General features: G+C 50.9%; 1 protein-coding gene across 1 annotated transcript; it reads right to left on the reverse strand.

The window, feature by feature from the left end:
- Positions 1-16: 16 nt before the first annotated feature.
- CHRNB4 (cholinergic receptor nicotinic beta 4 subunit) lies at positions 17-18,330 on the reverse strand. Its single transcript, XM_061181860.1, has 6 exons — positions 18,161-18,330; positions 13,716-13,864; positions 6,372-6,416; positions 6,159-6,268; positions 4,409-5,396; positions 17-998 (listed from the first exon to the last, which is right to left on the reverse strand). Exons 1-6 carry the CDS (start codon positions 18,213-18,215, stop codon positions 858-860), a joined length of 1,488 nt encoding a protein of 495 aa, XP_061037843.1. The 5' UTR covers positions 18,216-18,330; the 3' UTR covers positions 17-857.
- Positions 18,331-19,182: the final 852 nt, after the last annotated feature.

The raw sequence follows: 19,182 nt of genomic DNA on the forward strand, positions 1-19,182 counted from the left end.
TCAGGTGGGAAACCAGGGAAAGCTGCTGAGGGGAGGGGGCATCTGAGATTGAAGGAGGAATAGGAGCCTTGTCTTCATTCAACAAACATTTATTGAGCACCTACTATGGGCTGAGATCTGTCCTAGGTCCTGAGGATACTGCAGCGAACACGAAGGGCCAGGTCCCTGCTCTCATGGAGCTCACACTCTAGCGGGTGAGAGCCTCGGGTACCGAGGGCTGCTGGAGGAAGGTGTCGGGGTAACGTGGCTGTGGGGAGAATGCTTTGGAATGAGTGACTGGGGAAGGCCCCTGGGGGAGGTGACATTGGACAAATGATAGATTGGAGCAGAGCCCTGAATGATGCAGCCGTGGGAAGAGCTAACGAGACATCTGGGGAAGAAGGTTTGGGTAGAATGTACAGCAAATGCAGAGGCTCTAAGCTGGGAAGATCTTGAAGCATGTGAGGGACTAAAAGAAGGCCAGTGAACCTAGTGGATAAGGACGAGTGGAGGGAGATGGAGTGAGAGGGAAGCCGGCATGCAGACCAGATGCCTGGCATACTGTGGGTGCCACCGTTACACGCATCTTTATCCCCAGTGCCTGCTGCAGGGAAGGAAGCCAGGCCGGAATTAAGGTGTCCAAAGACCCTCCTGCAGCGGGTTTCCTGGGGTTCCTCCAAGGCCTTCAGAGAGGACGGTCCAGGCCCCCCCATCCTTGCCCCTCCCATGGCCATGGCTGTTTGATGGGGCTGATGGCTGACAGACTCATTTATTTAGGGCCTTATCAGCCGTGACCCAGAAGGAAGCAGCAGACTGTCCGTGTGGCCACTCACATCATCTCACCCCACATCCTGGGGGCCTCAGACACGCGGGGCAGCCTAGGGCCCTTCAGAAGGTGTGTGGGTCTGGAAGAGGGGAGGTAGGAAGAGCCCCACAGTGCCGAGCACACACACAACCACGAACACCCACAGGAACAGCCGGTCCACCACCATGGCCACATACTTCCAGTCCTCAATGACCTGTGGGCAGACAGAGGGGCTGGTTATAGGCGCCGAGCGCGGAGGTCCTCCCTGCTTTCCTTCCTCCCCCGAGCTGGGGCCTCACTATCTGGCCAGGGACCCCGTAGGCCACTTAGAACATGGAGTGGTAAGTTCTGAGTCTGAGGCTGGTCTTTCAGCGGGGTACCTGTGTGCCTCTCGGGTCCTCAATCCACCCCTACCCGCCCTGCATGGCATCAGGGAGCCACTGGGAACCGGGCTGTTTGGGAAGGTTAGGAATGGAAGGGGTTATTAATGCCACATGTGTGATTCGAAACCAAACTGGATTATAAATAAGGGGAATGAGACCTGAGGATCACAAGGCCCCTGCTCTCATTTTCACCCCAAGCCCCCTGCCTGAGCTGGCTTCACCCAAAGGAAGACTAGAGGTGCACCTAGCTGAGACGGGGTTGGGCAATGCGACCTGCAGGACACCTGGAAATCCTGTTTAATTTGCTCAGTTCCATTAACGGCGGTGTCTGCTAGTTCCTGTAATTAAGACCCAGCCTCCTTCCACATCATCTGGGTTTCTCTCCACCTCCTTCCCCGCCCCCCCATCTTCTCAGGCCCAGGTGTGGGGTATAGGATTGGCAGAAACATGGCTAGCCTCCTGAGGTGCCACCACAGATGTGCCTGCCTCCTTGGCCTGGGGGAGATGCCCCCAGAGAGACCCAGCATTCTGGTCTCCCTTCCCCTCACCCGCTTTCACAGCCCAGCCTGTCTGGATCCTTCTGCATGCGTACTTGCCCTGGTGGAGAGTGGCTGGATCAGCAGAGCTCAGCAGAGGCTCTGGAGCTGGAAATTCGGGCAGCAATGGGCAAGCTGATGTCAGTGACCCAATTTGTCAGAGCCCTGGTCAGTGGTGTGCATCTCCCCTCCAGGGTAATCCCTGCTCAACCAGCCCCACACCCCCAGCCAAACACAGCTGCTGTCTGTTTCCTAGATGCAGCAGGCACCGCCCACTTTCCACACGGCACTCTTGGGTTTCTTTGTGACAGCCCTAATTGCAAACAACTGTGTGTGTGTGTGTGTGTGTGTGTGTGTGTGTGTGTGTGTGTGTGTGCGCCTTGTCCCCTCTTTTTATATTTTTGTGCTATTTATAGTGACCAGTTAATCACCAGGGAGGGTGAAAGTGCTGAAGATGAGAAACAGCCCAGGTTGGCATAGGGGCGGGCATGCTCTGGAAGGGAAGAAAGCCTCTTCTCTCCAGCTAGACATGAGAAAGTCGATCAACCAATAAGGCCCCCATGTGTCAGTTCAGGGCAAGGCACTGCGAAGGGCAAGGAATGTTAATGACATCAGAAAGATCTGAGTATGGAGCTTGGCTCTGCTCTGTGCCAGCTGTGTGACCTTGGGCAAGTTAATGAGCCTCTCTGGGCCTAGCTTTTTCTATTGTAGAATCGGGATTCGAGTAAATGACACTTCACAGGTTCCTGGCAGAATTAGCAGTAACGTATGTCACGTCCTGGTAGAGTGCCTGATGTGTGGTTGGAGCTCAATGAACACGGGCAAATATAATAACTGTGGGCCCTGCCTGGCTCCTTCCCACAAAATGCTTTTAATTAATTGAGTTAGAAAGAGGCGGAGGCCTGTGAGTGTCTAGGGGGTGGTGAGACCTTTAGAAGAGAGAGCTCAGGATGCGGGTGGCTCAGCCAGGGCTGCAGGAGACCAGTTTCTCAACCTGCATATGCACAGGAACCAGCGGGGATCTGGTGAAAAATGCAGCTCCTGGACCACCTCCCACAGAGATCCCAGTTCAGTCAGAACAGGTGGCCCCAAAGCTGTATTTTGAAAAGTTGCCCAAGTGGTTCCTAATTAGCCAGGAGGGCCCCAGTCTGTATATTAATATTTGGGAGTCAATGAATTAGGTGATGCTGAACTACTGAATGGTTCTGAACTAAAGCAAGCATAATTAAATTAATTTTTTAGAAAGTGAAATCTGATAATCCTATAGAGCTGTGCTTCTCAAACTGGACTGAGCCTAGGAATCCCCTGGGGATCTGGTGAAAATGTAGCTGTTGAGCCAGCAGGTCTGGGATGGGGCCTGAGATGCAGCATTTCTAAATAGCTCCCAGGTGAGACCGGTGCTGCTGGTCCAAGGACTACACTCTGAGGACAAGGGTGTAGAAGAACTTGTGTCCTATATTCCGCTTGTTAGCAATTCTTTCTTGTTTTCACAGTGTAATTTTGGAGCTTTTCCACCCTGCTCTTTTCTCTTGGCACTAAATAATGGAATCCCTGTGCCTTCCCTTGAGAATGTGGCTAGTGAAAAGGAATCACAGAAAGGTAAGAACAAGGCGATGCCCTCTTTTTCGCATGCAGCTGCGTGTTGTGGCATAAAAACCTGTTCAAAGAATCTGATCTGATAAGGTGTTAAAATGCAAACATTCCCAAGACTCTGAAACTTGTTCTCCAACCCAGTCTGGAAATGTGTGTGAAAATTTCTAACCGTACCATCACGTTCTGTGTTTAGTTATAAAATTGTCCTTTGAAGCATTAACTTGTTCAGAGGAGTCGGTCAAGACACCTAAACTCTAGAACTCACGGCTTTGTCCTGTGAAAGTAAACTTAACCTCTTTTTAGAAATCTGTAATTGTACTTGATAATTTATTATCCTGGTAGCAATAATATTTAAATGGATGGTTCTATACTCCTAAGAGTTATAAATGTTTGTATGGCTTCTTGGCAAGCCTGACAAGGATGGGAGCATATGCCCTTGGTGCCCTGGCCCACCTGTGTCCCTAAAGGCTGCAGAATCATTTTCCAGCCCACGACAGCCTTCCACTTTCTGCCTGCTTCTCCTCTCTTCTCTGCCCCAGGGCTTTCTCCAGCACCAAAACTGCTTGCTCCACAACCAGCTGGCAAAACCAGGAGGTGCAGGGGAGTTAATGCCCCCAAGGTTACTAGAGCCTTGGGGATGGGAGCTAATGGGCAAATACCCTCCTCCCTCCTGGGGGATGATTCTGAGGCTTGCTTCCATGCTTCCAGCTTCCACAGAGGCTCTCTGACTGGACTAGCCCCCAGAGCCCGTGGCAGTATCCTGCTCACTGATACCGACATTGGCTTTCCTCCTTTCCCTGTCTCACTTTCTCCACTTCCTCACTGTGCTTCCTGGGATCACTTCTCAAAAAAACTCCCTCTGCCCAGGTCCTTATATCAGGCTCTGCTTTTGGGGAACCCACAACAAACAAAAAAGGATCCCTGGTACTTCCTTCCTATCCCTCGATGCACGAAACTAGAATAAAACTCATTTCAGTCTTGGATTCCTTATTCAAACAAAGAGTTTGAGAACGCTTGTCTCATGAATTAACTTCAGGAAATGGGAAGCTGACAATATTATTATCCCAGCCTCTTCTATTGGGCAGGTGTTGGGGGCTGGGCTAGCAACTTACACTCTGGTCCTGATCGTCACTCTTCATGTGCTGGGCAATGAAGCTGACACCCTCTAAAGCCTCCTGCACATCCTGCTTGAACCTCCCAGAAGACCTTAGCCGGAAATCCCTGGGGATACCCGCTGAGTCAGAGCCGGCTGGAGACTTGGGAGCTGCAGAGGCAGGGTTCACAAAGTACATGGAGTTCCCGTAGAGGTTGGAGGAGCTGGTGGGACCCATGGCCAAGGCGGTGGTGGTGGCCTTGGACTTGGTCAGGTGAGCCTGGCTGGGCTGGGGGGCCCTGGAGGGGCTGCTGTCAGGGCGCTTCATGAAAAGGAAAGTGGGCAGCTTGTGTAGGAAGCAGCGCTTGACCCAGGGCGCCATGGTGTGCGTGCTGGGTGAGCGGTGGTGCACGTTGAGCACACAGACGCTGGTGACGATGGAGAAGGTAACCAGCACCATGGTGAACATGAGGTATTTGCCGATGAGCGGCACGTCGAGGGAGGTGGGCGGCACGATCTTGGAGATGAGCAGCAGGAAGACGGTGAGCGCCAGAAGCACAGAGATGCACAGCGTCATCTTCTCGCCACAGTCGGAGGGCAGGTAGAAGACGAGGATGGCCAGGGAGGTGATGAGCACGCAGGGGATGATGAGGTTGATGGTGTAGAAGAGCGGCTTGCGCTTGATGATGAAGTCGTAAGTCACGTCCACGTAGCTGGGGTCCTGTGGGTTCACCGTCCTTCGCCCAGGGAGGGCAACTATGTCCCATTCACCACTGGGGGTGAAGTCATCCATGCTGGCCGTGGGCGACTTGAGGACCATGTCGATCTCCGTGTGGTCGTAGGTCCAAGAGCGGAACTTGAGGGTGCAGTTCTGCTGGTCAAAGGGGAAGTGCTTCACCTCGATCTTGCAGGCACTCCTGTAGATGGCAGGGGGCAGCCACATGATGCTGCCATTGGAGCGGACCACCACATTGGTATAGAGAGACACCTCGTAGGTACCGTCGGCACTGGGGGTGGGGGCAGGGCATGGAGGAGAATATCATGAAATCCATAGATGATGCCTGGCTGTTCTTAGAACTTGCCAAAGAGCCCTGCAGGATTATTTCTCACTAATCACTCTTCCAAACCCCCATGCCCTCACTGGAAAGGCCTGCTTTACTTGGCAACTGCCTGGCGGCGAGAGCCCTGCCATGAAACAGCTTGAAGGCTTTACATAGATTAGCTCATTTAAGCCTCACAACAGTCCAATGAAGTAGATATTATCATCCCCATTTTACAGATGGGAAAAACAAGGCTCAGAGAAGTTGTCTTCTTCAAGGTCAGAAAACTAGTAAGCAGTACAGCTAAGATTTAAAGTCAGGTCTTTCTGTCCTTAGACCACCTACTCCTAATCATTTCTTGCTTCTGCTGGTACAACTACGACCTGGGAAGTCTCTTTATCCCCCTCCACCTACCTGAGATATTTATGCATATCAAGTCAGTGCTACCAACACCCAACACTGACAAAGCAAGCGAAGGTCAGAAAGAGGACAGTATGGAGGACAGAAAGAGCACTGGACTTGGGGTCAGGATGGTGGCCCTGGTCCCAGCTGTGCCTGAGTGAGTCACAAGGCCCTCCCCATCTCTGGCCTCCAATTCCCCATCTGTAACTGAGGGTGCTGGCTCTGCTCATCTCTAATTCCTCTTGCAGCCTGACAGCTTGGAAGTCTGGGTGAAGCACAGGACTGGAGGCCTGGCCCTCACCACCTTGGCCAACCCTGCCACTTAACTTGTTGTAAAGCACGATGTCAGGCAGCCAGATGCGCTTTGCGGGAATCCTCAGGATGTTCACACCCTCATAGCGGGAGCTGTTCCAGGCCAGGCGGTAGTCTATCCATTCCTGAGCAGACAGGCAAGGCCCCGTCACTTGTAGGTCCCTCGCCGCCAAGGGGCAGCCCTGGAGAAAATGCCTCCTTGGGCTGGGGACCCTGCAGGGCACTTACCTGTTTCAGCCAGACGTTGGTGGTCATGATCTGTTCTCGCTCATTCTGGGGAGGGAAATGAGGTTATCAGTTCACCTGTCAGGAGGTGATAGACCCCACTTTATCAAGCAAAAGTCTCTGAGCTCCAGGGCCACGTGACCAACCACCAACTTAACATCCTCGGAGGGCTCAGACGTATTTCACACCCAACATGCCTGAGACAAACCTCATGACCTTCACCCAGACCTGGGCCTCCACTGGCATTGCCCTCTCAGTGACTGGCACCCCCCAGCCATACAGTTCCACAAGCCAGAAACCTGGCAGTTGTCCCTGATCCCTTGCTCTCTGATCCATCAGTAAGTCCTGTAGATTGTACCTCCTACACGAGTCTCAAATTTGTCTGCTTCTCCCCATCTCCTCTGCCACCATCATCTGTTGCCTGGACTATTGCAGTAGCCTCCCAACTGGCCTTCCTGCTCTGCCTTGGCCTGCCTTTAGTCTGTTCTCTATAGAGCAACATGGGTAATCCTTTTAAAATCTCAGCTCCTCAGACTACGTCTCTCTGCTGAAACCCTCCACTCCCCTCCCATCTCATCTAAAGTGAAAGCCAAAGTTCTGCCCAGGGCCTACAAGGCCATCCATGATCTGCCCCCCTCCCCCACCTCCATCCCTATTAGCTCTAGTACCTCTTATCTCAACACTTTCCTGTTTGCTCATCCCACTTCAGCTATACGTGTCTCTTTGCTTCCGCCTTTGCACATGTTATTCCCTCTTCCTAGAATTCCACACAGCTAACTTCCTCACTTTCTTCAGGTCTTCCCTGACCTTTCTACATAAAATAGCACCCTGTTCCCCTCTCTCCCTGCTTCATTTTTCTTCTTTTTTAAAAATAATTAATTAATTAATTAATTGTTTTTTTGGCTGCGTTGGGTCTTTGTTGCTGTGCACAGGCTTTCTCTAGTTGTGGTGAGCGGGGGCTACTATTTGTTGCAGTGTGTGGGCTTCTCATTGCGGTGGCTTCTCTTTGTTGCAGAGCACAGGCTCTAGGCATGCGGGCTGCAGTAGTTGTGGCTCGCAGGCTCTAGAGCACAGGCTCAGTAATTGTGGCACACGGACTTAGTCGCTCTGTGGCATGTGGGATCTTCCCGGACCAGGGCTCGAACCCGTGTCCTCTGCATTGGCAGGCGGATTCTTAACCACTGCGTCACCCCTGCTTCATTTTTCTTTATAGCTCTTATCACCACTGGCCACCTCTATTTGTGTATTATATGCCACCTCCTACTAGCATCTAAGTTCCTTGAGGGCAAACAGCACCTAGAAGGGTATCTGGGATGTATCAGATATGCAGTAAATATTTTCTGAAGACTATAAGAATCCTACCACAATAATCCAGGCCACCATAATCCATCTCTCACCTGAACCACTGCAAGACCCTCCCAACTGGTCTATGACCACTCTGCACACATACCCCATACAGACAGACATACATCTATTCTTCCTCTGCAGCCAGAAGAAACTTCCAAATTTCCTGCCATTTCCCCCTTAATCCTATTTTTACTTAGGTCACTTCTGTGGCTTCCTTCACATATAAAATAAAAATCCAAATCCTTCACAGGGTCTGCAAAGTCTTGCCAACTTTCCCAGCTTCATTTCACCTTTATTCTGTGCCCTTCCCCCAACATCTGCCCCGACCCTGGCCTTCTTTAGTTCTCCGAATGTGTCTTGTGCTCTCAGTCTGTACCAATTTCCCTGCCTCCTCTTCACCAAGATAACTTCCAGCATCTTGATATCAGCTTGGGAGTCACTTCCTCTAGGAACCTTTCCTGAACCCTCAACTAGGTAAGCATATCAGTAGAAAAAGGTTCAGTTGCCAGTAACAGAGAGCCAGAGTAACACTGCCTTAAATAAGTTTATTTCTCTCTTGTAACAGTTTGGACGTACAGGCATACCTCGTTTTACTGTGCTTCACAGATACTGCATTTTTTCCAAAGCAAAGTTTTGTGGCAACTCTGTGTGGAGCGTCTATTGGCACCATTTTTCCAACAGCACTTGCTTACTTTGTGTCTCTGTATCACATTTTGGTAATTTTTGCAATATTTTAAACTTTTTCGTTATTACTGTATTTGTTACAGTGATCTATGATCAATATCTTTGATGTTACTACTGCAATTACTGTATTTGTTACAGTGATCTATGATCAATATCTTTGATGATGAGTTGCAAAATATTACAACTCACTGAAGGCTCAGATGATGGTTAGCATTTTTTAGCAATAAAGTATTTTAAAATTAAGTTATGTACATTGTTTTTTAAACATAATGCTATTGCACACTTAATAGACTAGAGCATAGTGTAAACATAACTTTTATATGCACTGGGAAACCAAAAAAATCATGTGACTTGCTTTATGGTGATATTCACTGTGTTGCGGTGGTCTGAAACCAAACCTGCAGTATCTCTGAGGTATACCTGTAATATGGTAGCTTTGCTCTACAAAGTCTTTAGGGACCCAGGTTCCTTCCAGATTTCTTCTCTACCACACCTAGAGTGTGGCTCTCATCTGCATGGTCCACAATGACTGCTGCAGTTCCAGTCATTACACCCACATTCCAGACTGTTGAGGGGTAGATGGGAAGAGGAGAGAGAGGATGCATGCCAATTGTCTTCCCCCCCCACCCCAAATGTCTTGTTTTAATTAGAGTATTTAGGCCATTTACATTCAGTGTAGTTACTGATAAATTTGGGCTTAAACCTACCATCTATCTGTTTTCTGTTTATTCCCTTTCTCTCTTTTCTTGCCTTATTTTGGATTAACGATTTTATTATCCATTTCTCCCGATATTAATGTGACTCTTCTTTAGGTAGTTACTCTGGAGTCTGCAATACGCATATACTTGACTTTTTAGCATCTAATATAAATTAGTTCTTTTATCACTTCCAAAACAAGGCAAGAACTTTAGAACATTTCAATTTCATCTACCCCCTCCTTACTTTTGGGTTATTGTCATATATCTAATTCTACATATAATTAAAACCTTGCAAGATATTTTTTTTCTGTTTTTTTTATACTGTCAATATCAATTCAAATTCACCCATATATTTACCCTTTCTGTTGTGCTTCATTCTTTCCTACGTTTCTATATTTCCATCTGGGATCATTTTCCGTATTGGGTCTTCTTGTATTAAATTCTCTCTCTCTCTCTCCTGAAAACATCTTTATTTTACCTTCTTTTTTTTTTTTTTTAATAAATTTATTTATTTATTTATTTGTGGCTGTGTTGGGTCTTTGTCGCTGTGCACAGGCTTTCTCTAGTTGCAGTGAGTGGGGGCTACTCTTCATTGTGGTGTGAGGGCTTCTCGTTGTCGTGGCTTCTCTTGTTGCAGAGCACAGGCTCTAGGTGCGCAGGCTTCAGTAGTTGTGGCATGTGGGCTCAGTAGTTGTGGCTTGCGGGCTCTAGAGCTCAGGCTCAGTAGTTGTGGCCCACAGGCTTAGTTGCTCCACGGCATGTGGGATCTTCCTGGGCCAGGGCTCAAACCCGTGTCCCTTGCATTGGCAGGCAGATTCTTAACCACTGTGCCACCAGGGAAGCCCTCACCTTCATTTTTAATTATATTTTTACTGGTGGTATATTTCTAGGTTTGCAGTTTTTTCTTGCAGCATTTAAAAAATGTCATTCAATTTTCTGGCTTCCATTTTCAGCTGTGAGTTTTATTGTTGCTTCTGACTTTTGTTTCCCCCGACTGCTCTTAAGATTTTCTTTGTCTTTGGTTGTCAGGAGTTTGAGTATGATGTACCTGGGTATGATTTTCTTTGTATTTACCCCTCATAGGGTTCATAGAGCCTCTTGCATGTGTAGCTTAATGTCTTTAGTCAGTTTTGGAAAATTCTCAGTCAGTATCACTTCAACCTTTGCTTCTTATTTTTATTCCCATTCTTTCTGGAACTCCAAATACACGTTAGTCCTGACATTTTTATCCTGTATCATATTATCTTCTTTTCTGTATTTTCCTTTCTTTTTACTATAATTTGTCTAGATATTTTCGATTGACCTCTCTTCCTGTTCATTAACTTTCTCTTCTGCTATGACCAATCTGCTATTAAACCCATCTAATAAATTTAAAATTCTCCATCATTATAAGTTTCTTGAACATATTAATGCATCGCATTTTCTTTTTAAGAATGTTTATTTATTTTGTTTATTTTTAATAGTGGTAAAATACACATAACATATATTTTACCATCTTAACGGCAGTTATTTAAAAGTCTATGTCTGATGACGCCAATATTTGAATCATCTGTGTGTCTGTTTCTCTTATTTTCTCTCTTGGTTTTTTCTTATTTAGTCTTGTCTTATTGCCTGCCTAGTAAGTTTTTATCTGACTTTATCTGCCTCCAGGGACGACTGACTTTGGCTTTATGGCAGGCAGTTAGAGGAGGGACAGATCACCTTCATCTAGTCTGTGACTGAGCTGGTTCAAAGCAGGTTTTAGTTTTTGTGAGGGCTGGTCTGTTCTTGATTCATTTTGACTCTCAGCGATGCTCCTTGCAAGGTCCTCACCAAGGCCCCATCTCCTTAGTGGGGCTCCAATTCCAATTTGTGTCATCCTAGCCCTGTAAGAGTGCCAAGCGTTCAGCTAGGCTTCCCAGCCTCTTAGCCACCACTTTGTACTCAGCTCCCTAGCCCCTTGGCTCTATACTGTTTACCAATCATCAAATGACAGGAAAAGCACCAGAAGCTATCAGGGTCACCTCCTGGATCCTGGTCCTTCAAGTCCTGGCTCAGCTCTCCTTCAAACAGATTTGTGGGAGGACAGGCATTTTTGTCCCCCTTTTCTAATTGTTCTTGTGGAAAAGTTAATCTGCAACAAGATACTCTGTCATTACAGAAAGTTGAAAACCTTCATCTGTCTTAAAAAATAATTTTTTTAAAGTTGAGGTACAATTTACATACAGTGAAGTTGAGGTACAATTTACATACAGTGAAATGCATAGATCTTAAGGGTACAGTTTGATCAGTTTTAACAATGCATTATCCAGGTAACCTACCTCCTTTCAAGGTATAGAACATTTCTACCACCCAGAAAGTTCTCTCCTTCTTTAGTCCGGTGCCTCAGTCCCCTTTACTCCCCCAGCAGCTGCCTTCCCAAAGGCAGTCCTGGCCTTCCCAAAGAGCTGCTTCTGAAGGCTTGCTGGCCTTACACAGCACAAACTCCCTGCCTGCTCCCTAGAAACTTCCATCTTTAAACTGGTTATGCCCATAACCCTCCCTCCTTGAAAACCAAACCCTGAAATACAAAAGGAAAAATAACCCCCCCAAACCTCATATTTGTTCTGTACACAGCTTTCAGGATTATGACAGCTCACAGTGCTACACTCATAGGCTTGGGGCTGGAGGCTGTGTGCCCTCCTCCTTCTGGTAACTTCTATTATCCCACAGGGACCACAGAGCAGATCTGGCAGGGGCAGCCTTAGCCTGGAAGTGTGGCTAGAGCTGCCTTCCTGTTCCCCCTCACCAGGGCAGCAGCTGCAAGGCCGCAGCTGCAAGGCCGCAGCTGGGCTCACTCCATTAAGCAAAAAGCCTTTGGCTGGACAGTAACACTCAGACACCAGCCTGGGAGCGGCCTGGCCGGAAGCACTTATTCCTTCCAGTTGGCCTGCGGAGGGGAGAGGGACAGAGAGCACAGGCTTTTCACCCCTCCCCCATTCTTGGGCTGTGCTTCGTCCCAGGGGAGGAAGCCAGCCATTAATCTGGCCAAAGCCTTCGTGAGGGCTATAGGTTGGAGGGGCTGGGTTTGTGAGGGCTGATTGTGCTAGAGAGAGAGGGTGGCAGTAAGAAGGCAGCCACCAGACCAGAGGAGGTTCAGCCACATTGGTTGGCTCCCCAAGGCTCAGGAGGAGAGGCACGGTGGATTTCCAGTGCCCTGGCAAGGTCTTGGGAAAAGGAGTGGCCAGTCAGTGTGCAGAGCTGGGAGTCAGGCAATTTGGGATCTACTTCTGGCATCGCCAGAACTCCTGGACAAGGTCCTAGGTTGTTCATCTGATCTTTTTCCATATGCATAAATTAAGGAATTTGCCTAAACTTTGAGACCCCTGACTCGGCCTCTAAGTCATGATTCTTTCATTCCAAAAATGCTGTCTGTGCCTTTGCACGTGCTCTTCTCTTTGCTAGGGATGTCCTGCCCACTTTGTGCACTCTAGTTTCCCAGTTTGGAGTCACCTGCCAATCCATATCCCAGGACCAGTTAAAATGCTTTGGCTTCAAGCATAGCTGGATGTTCAACAAAACATCCAACTACGAGTGGCTAAAACAATAAGGACATCTGTTATATCATATAACAAGAGAGCAGGCCAATCATTTCAGTGTTGGTTAATGCGGTAATTCAATGATGTCAGGATTCTAGGTTGTTGACAGTGATGTTAGGACTCTGTGATTCTCTTGTTTTTCCCCCACAATCGTAAGATGGAGGCCATGGTTCCAAATATAAAACCTTCACATGACAATGTCTGTGGCAGGAAATGGCAAATCTTTCCTTGGGTCCCTTTTTGAGTATGAGGAAAACTTTCCCAGAGACCCCCGCCCCTTTGGGCAGCCCCTACATCCCAATGCCAGGGCTACAGCTCTTGCCTAAGCCTTAACTGATTATTGGCTGGAGGAATAGAATTACCATGGTTAGCTACGACTTAACAATACGTGGCAAGGAGGCCGGAGAAGGGCCCATGAAGTTCATGAGTATCCAATATCAAGTCATAGTTTTATTAACAAAGTTGTGAGGCAGGAATGTCCACTGGGTAGGCAGCCAATGGGCCTGCCATAGACAAGGTGGGCCTCCAACATGGCCATAAGCTTCTCCTCCTTCTACCCTATCATCTCCCCCAGTCTGCTCAACAGATGACCTCACATACCCCCTACCTACTCGGGGGAGATAGGAACTAGGGTACAGAAACCGATGGGTACAGAGGCCCAGGTATAGGGACAGGACCAGAGGCAGCTGCTGCATCGGTCTAGCCAACTGAGGGTCTGGATAAATGAGGGCGGTCACTGCAGGTATGGAAATGAAGAATGGATTACAGAGTGCAAAAGTAGGGTTGTCAGGTCTTGATGTGTGGATGTGAGGCCTGGTAGGGAGTGCTGAGGAAGGCTGAGGCACTAGGGAGCTCCCCTTCTCCCCTCTGCTATCTCTGAGTTGGGGGTGCCTGAGGGAACCATGGCTCATTGTTAATCTTCCCTGTGGCCCTTTCCACATCCCCACGCACAGGTTTGGAACCCCGCCCCTGGAAGCAGCTCTGAGGGGAGCATTCATATGAGGAGGATGTAGCATACTGTGTCCAGCCGCGGAGAAGGCACAGCTGCCCCCTGTACCTACCACACTGATGAGCTGGGCCAGGGAGAGCTGCAGCTGGATGGAGATGAGCTCTGAGGAGCTGGTGGCTGGGCGGATCAGGTTGTTGTAGCGGGTTTTGTTCAGGAGGTCATCCATGAGCTTCTCCTCCGCGTTGGCCACGCGGCAGTCCCCTGGGAAAACACATAGTCAGATCTGCTGGGTCCTCATCCAGCTGATGGCAGTGAAAGGGAGAGCTGCGAGGGCCAGAGAGCACAGGTGCCCTCGGGGCCAGCTGGAGCAGCTAAGGTGCTGGCAGGCCTGCCTCTCCTTGGAGACTTCAAATTAAATCTATCCAAGACAGAGCTCAGCTCTCTCCTCCCACGCCCTACATCTTCCTCCTCCTGTTCCCTCTAGCAACGAATGGCACCCCACGCTCTAGACATCTAGTCCAAAACCTGGGCATCTATTTTGACCCCTCCCTTGGTTCATCCAAGTGGCCACCCAGTTCTGTCTATTCTACTTTCCAAATCTCTCAGTCTGTCCTCCCCTCTCCATCCCTCCTGGTCCTGGCTCACCACCCTGCCCCAGGCTCTTCCAGTAGCCTCCTTGCTCCTCTCCCCACCCCCACTCTGCCCCAGCCATCATGTCCCATACAGTGCCAGAGTGGTCTTCCTACAGCTACTGAACCAGAGCCCATCCCTGCCCGTAACCTCTCAGAGCTGTAGGCAGAGTTCAAATCCAAACGTTTCGGCTTGGCATCCAAAGCCCCTGGCACCAGCATTTCTTCCTCAACCTGATCTCTTCTTACCTCTCCATCTCTACGCCCAGGTACTGTATATTTTGGCCATATATACTACTTTCCTTTCCCCATGTGGCCTTCATTGTCTCACTTCTAAATCTTCAAGCACACTCTTTCTTCTGCCAGGACGGCCCCCAGGCGACCAGCCATCAAATATGTGAGAGTCTTTCTTGTGCCAGGCACTATGTTATGCGCTGGGGGTAACAGCCAGCAAAAACCCTGGCTCCTGCCCTCAGAGAGCCTCCCGTGTAGTGGAGGAGAGATATTATTCAAACATGGGTTTGTGTGCAGAGCTGGGGAGATGGTGGTGCTTTCACTAAAAGAGAAAAGGCCTGGGCTGGGGGAGTTTCCTGGGTTCAGACTTGCCCCTACAGGGTGCAGGGTGCACCTTGAGACACCAAATGGAGGGGTCCAGCTGGCAGTTGGCTCTGGAGCTTAAAGGAGAGGTCTGGGCTCAGAACCATACCTGCGAGCCCGCAAACGCAGCCTCCTGCAGGGAGCCTGACCTGGCCGGGAGCCCCACTGAGCTCCCACAGCCCCAGATCTGCCCCTTTTCACAGCCCAGATCTCTTGCCATGTGGTGTTTGGGTCTTTGTTCCATCTCCCTCACACCTCTGGGAGTGAAGGGGAGGTTCAGGAACTCGATCTCTGTTCACTCTGGTGACTTCAGGTAAGGGCAGTTTGGGGAGGGGCCTGGGAAAGAGGGAGCCTCAGAGGAAGGTCAAGGACACCTGAGCAGGAGACCCCAAGAACAGGGGAAGAGATGCAGGTGTGCAGAGGAAACAGTGTCAGGGCAGGCAAGAAAGTGGGAAAAGGATAAGGGAATACCGGAGGCTGAGGAGGCGGGGTTGGGTCTGCCGGCTCACCAGGCCCAGGACTGGGATTACATCCTCCGCTGAGGGGCCAGTTCACTCTGTCTTACCAAATCCCACCCTCTGGATGCGGCCACAGGGCCCAGAGTGCGAACTGCCTGACAGAGCAAGTCTGAGGTGGACTCCTGGGTGGGTGCTGGGCTGGACACGAGGCCACGGGGGGCAGCCACCACCCTGCCTGCTCCCTGCACTTTCCAACTCATTGCCTATCTGGAGCAAATGCAGTATTTAGTGCCTGTGAAAGATGCTCCCAGGGCACCTGCTGCCCACTGTCCCTCCCCCAACCTGCCCCAGGCTGTCCAGAGGGGGTTCTGTGGATGCTTGGCCTACATTCTGAGCCCTGCCTCTCATACCCTGGACCCCCTCCCGGAGGCCAGCTGCTTGAATACCCTGGAAGCCAGTCTGTAGCCCCAGGTTATAGCTGGGTCTCTCCCATAGCCCCTCTTTATTATATATATTTGAGTTGACCCATCATGTCAGCAGGGTATGACTTGCCCAAGTCCATCAGGCATGTCTGGGACAGCTCGGGTCAGAATCTGAGGCTCCTGGCCCCCAGCCCTGCAGTGCTGGGGGAGGCTGGATCCCACATCTCTGCAGCCCCAGGAGGCTGGTGTACCTAGGTACCTGAGAGGCATGGGCTGCTCTGCAGGCTGTGGGGGCTTGTGTTCCAGCTCCAAGCCCACCTGGGATGCTCAGGTTGCTCACCTTTGGGCCTGTCCTGCCTCTCAGTCGTTCAGCTGGCCCCCAGGGACCCTCACCCATCTTGAGGACCAGCTGTGGGATCCAGAGAAAGAGGTTCCAAAAACCTTAGACCATTTAGCCCACTCTCTATTTCTTATCTGGGGAAACTGAGACCAAAGAGGGCAAGGAACTTACTCAAGGAGTCCCAGCAAGTCAGAGGCAGAGCCAGTTAGAGGCCCTCCCCTAACCCCTGTGCCTTCTTTCGTGCCCTTGCTAACTTCCCCGTAAGGAGCCTGTCCCTGCAGAAGCCATGTTGGTGTCCAGAGCCAAGTGTGTACTCATGCCTGTGCCTGTGTTTGTACTTGTATATGTGCATGGCGGGCAGAGGGGTTTCCAAACTATATTTGTTTAGGCTTTTCAATCTGCTGCTTTATGCCTATGAGGCCTGCCGGGTTCAAAAGACAAGGAACAGGCCTCTCACCCCCAGATGACAGGGGTGGCCCAGAAGAGGTGGAAGCTTCTGGGGCACAGTTGAGGGTCACCTCCCAGCCCTGGGGCCGGCACAGTTACACAAAGAGGCCACCACTAGAGGTCAGTCATGACCCAGTGATTCTGAGAAGGAGTGGGCCCGCCCTCCCTCTGTCCAGGGCCTTGCCTTCCTTGGCCTTCTCTGGAAAAACTGCTCCCCACCAGTAAGGGGTTAACAGTCTGAGAGGAAGCCATGGCTGGAATTCGAAAACGTGTGAGTGTGTGTACAGTCTGAAAAAGCAGAGCTAATGGTAAAAATCTATATTGGTAAAATGGAAAGGCAATACCTATTGGTTTGGAATACAAACCACAGAAAGTAAAGGGTCAGTGGAATCTTGGCAAGTGGGCATCTGAAAGGCAGAGTGATTTTCAGTTGGGGATGTTTGTCCTTAACTGAGGAAGGGAACAAGAGATTTGTATTTATTAAAAGGCAGCTATGGATTTTTTTCAAAAAGTTGAGGGTTTTATGTTTTACAAAAAGCTCACAATATATTATCAGTAGCTTCTCCAATCATGTGCAAGAATCATCTGGATGCTTGTATAAATGCAGATTCCCAGGCTCCATTTCCTGAGATTCTGATCCTGTGAGCCTAGGATGGGGCCCCGGGGATGTGTAGTGGGTGTTTCTGATGCAGGTGGCCCCAGGACCATACTCAAGAAACACTGCAACTGACTCACATCTGAGTCCCTAAGTATGTAGTCAAGGCATATCATCCCCATAGAACAGATAGGAAAACTGAGGCCCAGAGAGGGTCACTGAGCAAGTGGTGACAGATCCAGGATGCACACATGGAGTGCAGACACCATCTTTGGTGAGATCTCCGCTTCCCTATAGAAACTTCATATGTCCCCCTACCCCTTACCTCCAACACCCCTGGTGGTGTATCTCTGTCCAAGGAAGATATAGCCCTGGTCCTCTAGGCTGACTAGGGCTTGAAGGACAAGCTTGGGCTGGAGGGTAGGAGCTGAAAGAGTCCTTGGAACTCAGCTGGGGAGACTGAGGCCGGGAGCAGACAATCCTCACCATATCTGGACTCTGCCTGGGAAGGGCTGACTGGATTTCCCTTCCGGGTGTCTGCAGGTTCCTGAGGGGCAGGCTCCACTTCACCAGCCCCGCACTCAGCCAAGCTGGCTGTCCCGGCCGGCCAACCCCTAGGAGTGGGTGACCAGAGGCAGAGGTGCCATAAAAGTGTGTTTTCTAAGAGATCCACCCCCAAACACACTTGGTCTGGCGAGTTGGGTAGCCCCCCCCCTCCCCAGGCTAAGTTTCCCTATCTACAGTAGCGCTGGGATTGAGCAGAGCTGCCTGTCGAGCGGGTACCACTCAGCCCCGCTACCCAGCCCAAAGGCGCTCCATATGGAGGGTGGCCCTGGCGGCCGCGCAGAGGACAGGCGGTCCCCACCCCAAACGTCGCAGACCCACTCATCCTGACCCGTCCCTGCTGCCGTGAGTGGGCTTAGCCCCGCCCACGCCCCCATTCGTCCCGGACAATCTCGGGCCACTCCCCTGGGTGCTGGACACCCTCCCTTCCCTCCCACCTGTGGCAAGTCCAGCCGGGCTCTGGCCGACCCAGGCGTCCCTCCCTCCTTCCCCGAAGAGAACTCACCTCGCCCGCAAAGGGCAACCAGGGAGAAAAGGAGCAAGGGGAGCGCGCTTCTCATGACGGGCGGGGGCTGGAGAGGCAACCTAGGCGAGTTCAGCGGTCGGACCGCCCGGGCACCGGCGGCCGCGGGCAGGCGAGTGAGAGCCGGTGCCCACGGCCTTGGAGGTTTGAAGTCGTGGTGACGGCGAGCACTAGGACCCCGCGGAGAGCCCAGCCAAGCCCCGCTGGGGGGCAGCAGCTGTGAGCTACGCCCACAAGGGGATGGGGCGGGGCCGGCACCATCCGGGCTGGACCGGCTCTTTTCGGCCAACCGCCTAGGGTCGTCTCCCGGGGGCTGTCCTCTGCGCTTCCCGACCTCGTCCGGCCTCCAACTTTCCTTGAAGGGAGTCCGGCGGGACAGTGCATGCACCCTTTGTACAGTTGGGGAGACTGAGGCAGACGCTGGCTCTGGATCCCTCTACTGTTGGGGAAAGTGGTTGTACTCCAGCCGGGAGGTCCCTGGGCTTTGCCTGCCGTCAGGACTCAGGAGGTCTTTCAGAAAAAGATCTCAAGTCTATGCTCATGGGCTTTGCAGAAAAAAAGGAGCACTGCAGGGAGTGGGGAGTAAGCCAGCTGGAGTGGGGGGCAGCTATCTGCAGACATTGGGGAAAGGGCGCTTAGGAAAAGTGTGTGGAATTTGGGAGGGTGAAATAGCTCAGGGTCCCCTTACCTAGACTGGGTGACTGGGGAAGGGACAGGATGGAGCCAGAGTGGGCTGGCTGTGTCCTCCCCCTTGAGCCTTACAACCTGTGCTGACCACAGGCAGCTCTGGTGACTCAAGGGAGCAAGCACCCCCTCCTCCAGCCAGGTGGTCCTGGGTAAGTGTTGGAATCAGTATCATTCCCTTGGGAGCTGGGGGACCTCACAGGATAGGCATCAGCGCCAGGGCAGCCCTACTTTTGGACCTGGCCAGTAGCGGTGCCTCAATCCAGGATCCAAAAGAGCCTTTGGCATATTCCTGTAGCCCATGGCACTTCTCCCTCTCA

This window comes from Eubalaena glacialis, chromosome 2 (genome assembly GCF_028564815.1).
Source record: "Eubalaena glacialis isolate mEubGla1 chromosome 2, mEubGla1.1.hap2.+ XY, whole genome shotgun sequence".
In the NCBI taxonomy this organism is placed as follows: domain Eukaryota; kingdom Metazoa; phylum Chordata; class Mammalia; order Artiodactyla; family Balaenidae; genus Eubalaena; species Eubalaena glacialis.

Coding starts and splice junctions, on each gene's coding strand:
- CHRNB4 (XM_061181860.1), bottom strand. CDS start 18,215: ATGAGAAGCGCGCTCCCCTTGCTCCTTTTCTCCCTGGTTGCCCTTTGC. Junction 6,269..6,371: donor CCAACGTCTGGCTGAAACAG/GTAAGTGCCCTG, acceptor CTGTCTGCTCAG/GAATGGATAGACTACCGCCT. Junction 5,397..6,158: donor GACATCGTGCTTTACAACAA/GTTAAGTGGCAG, acceptor CCCCACCCCCAG/TGCCGACGGTACCTACGAGG.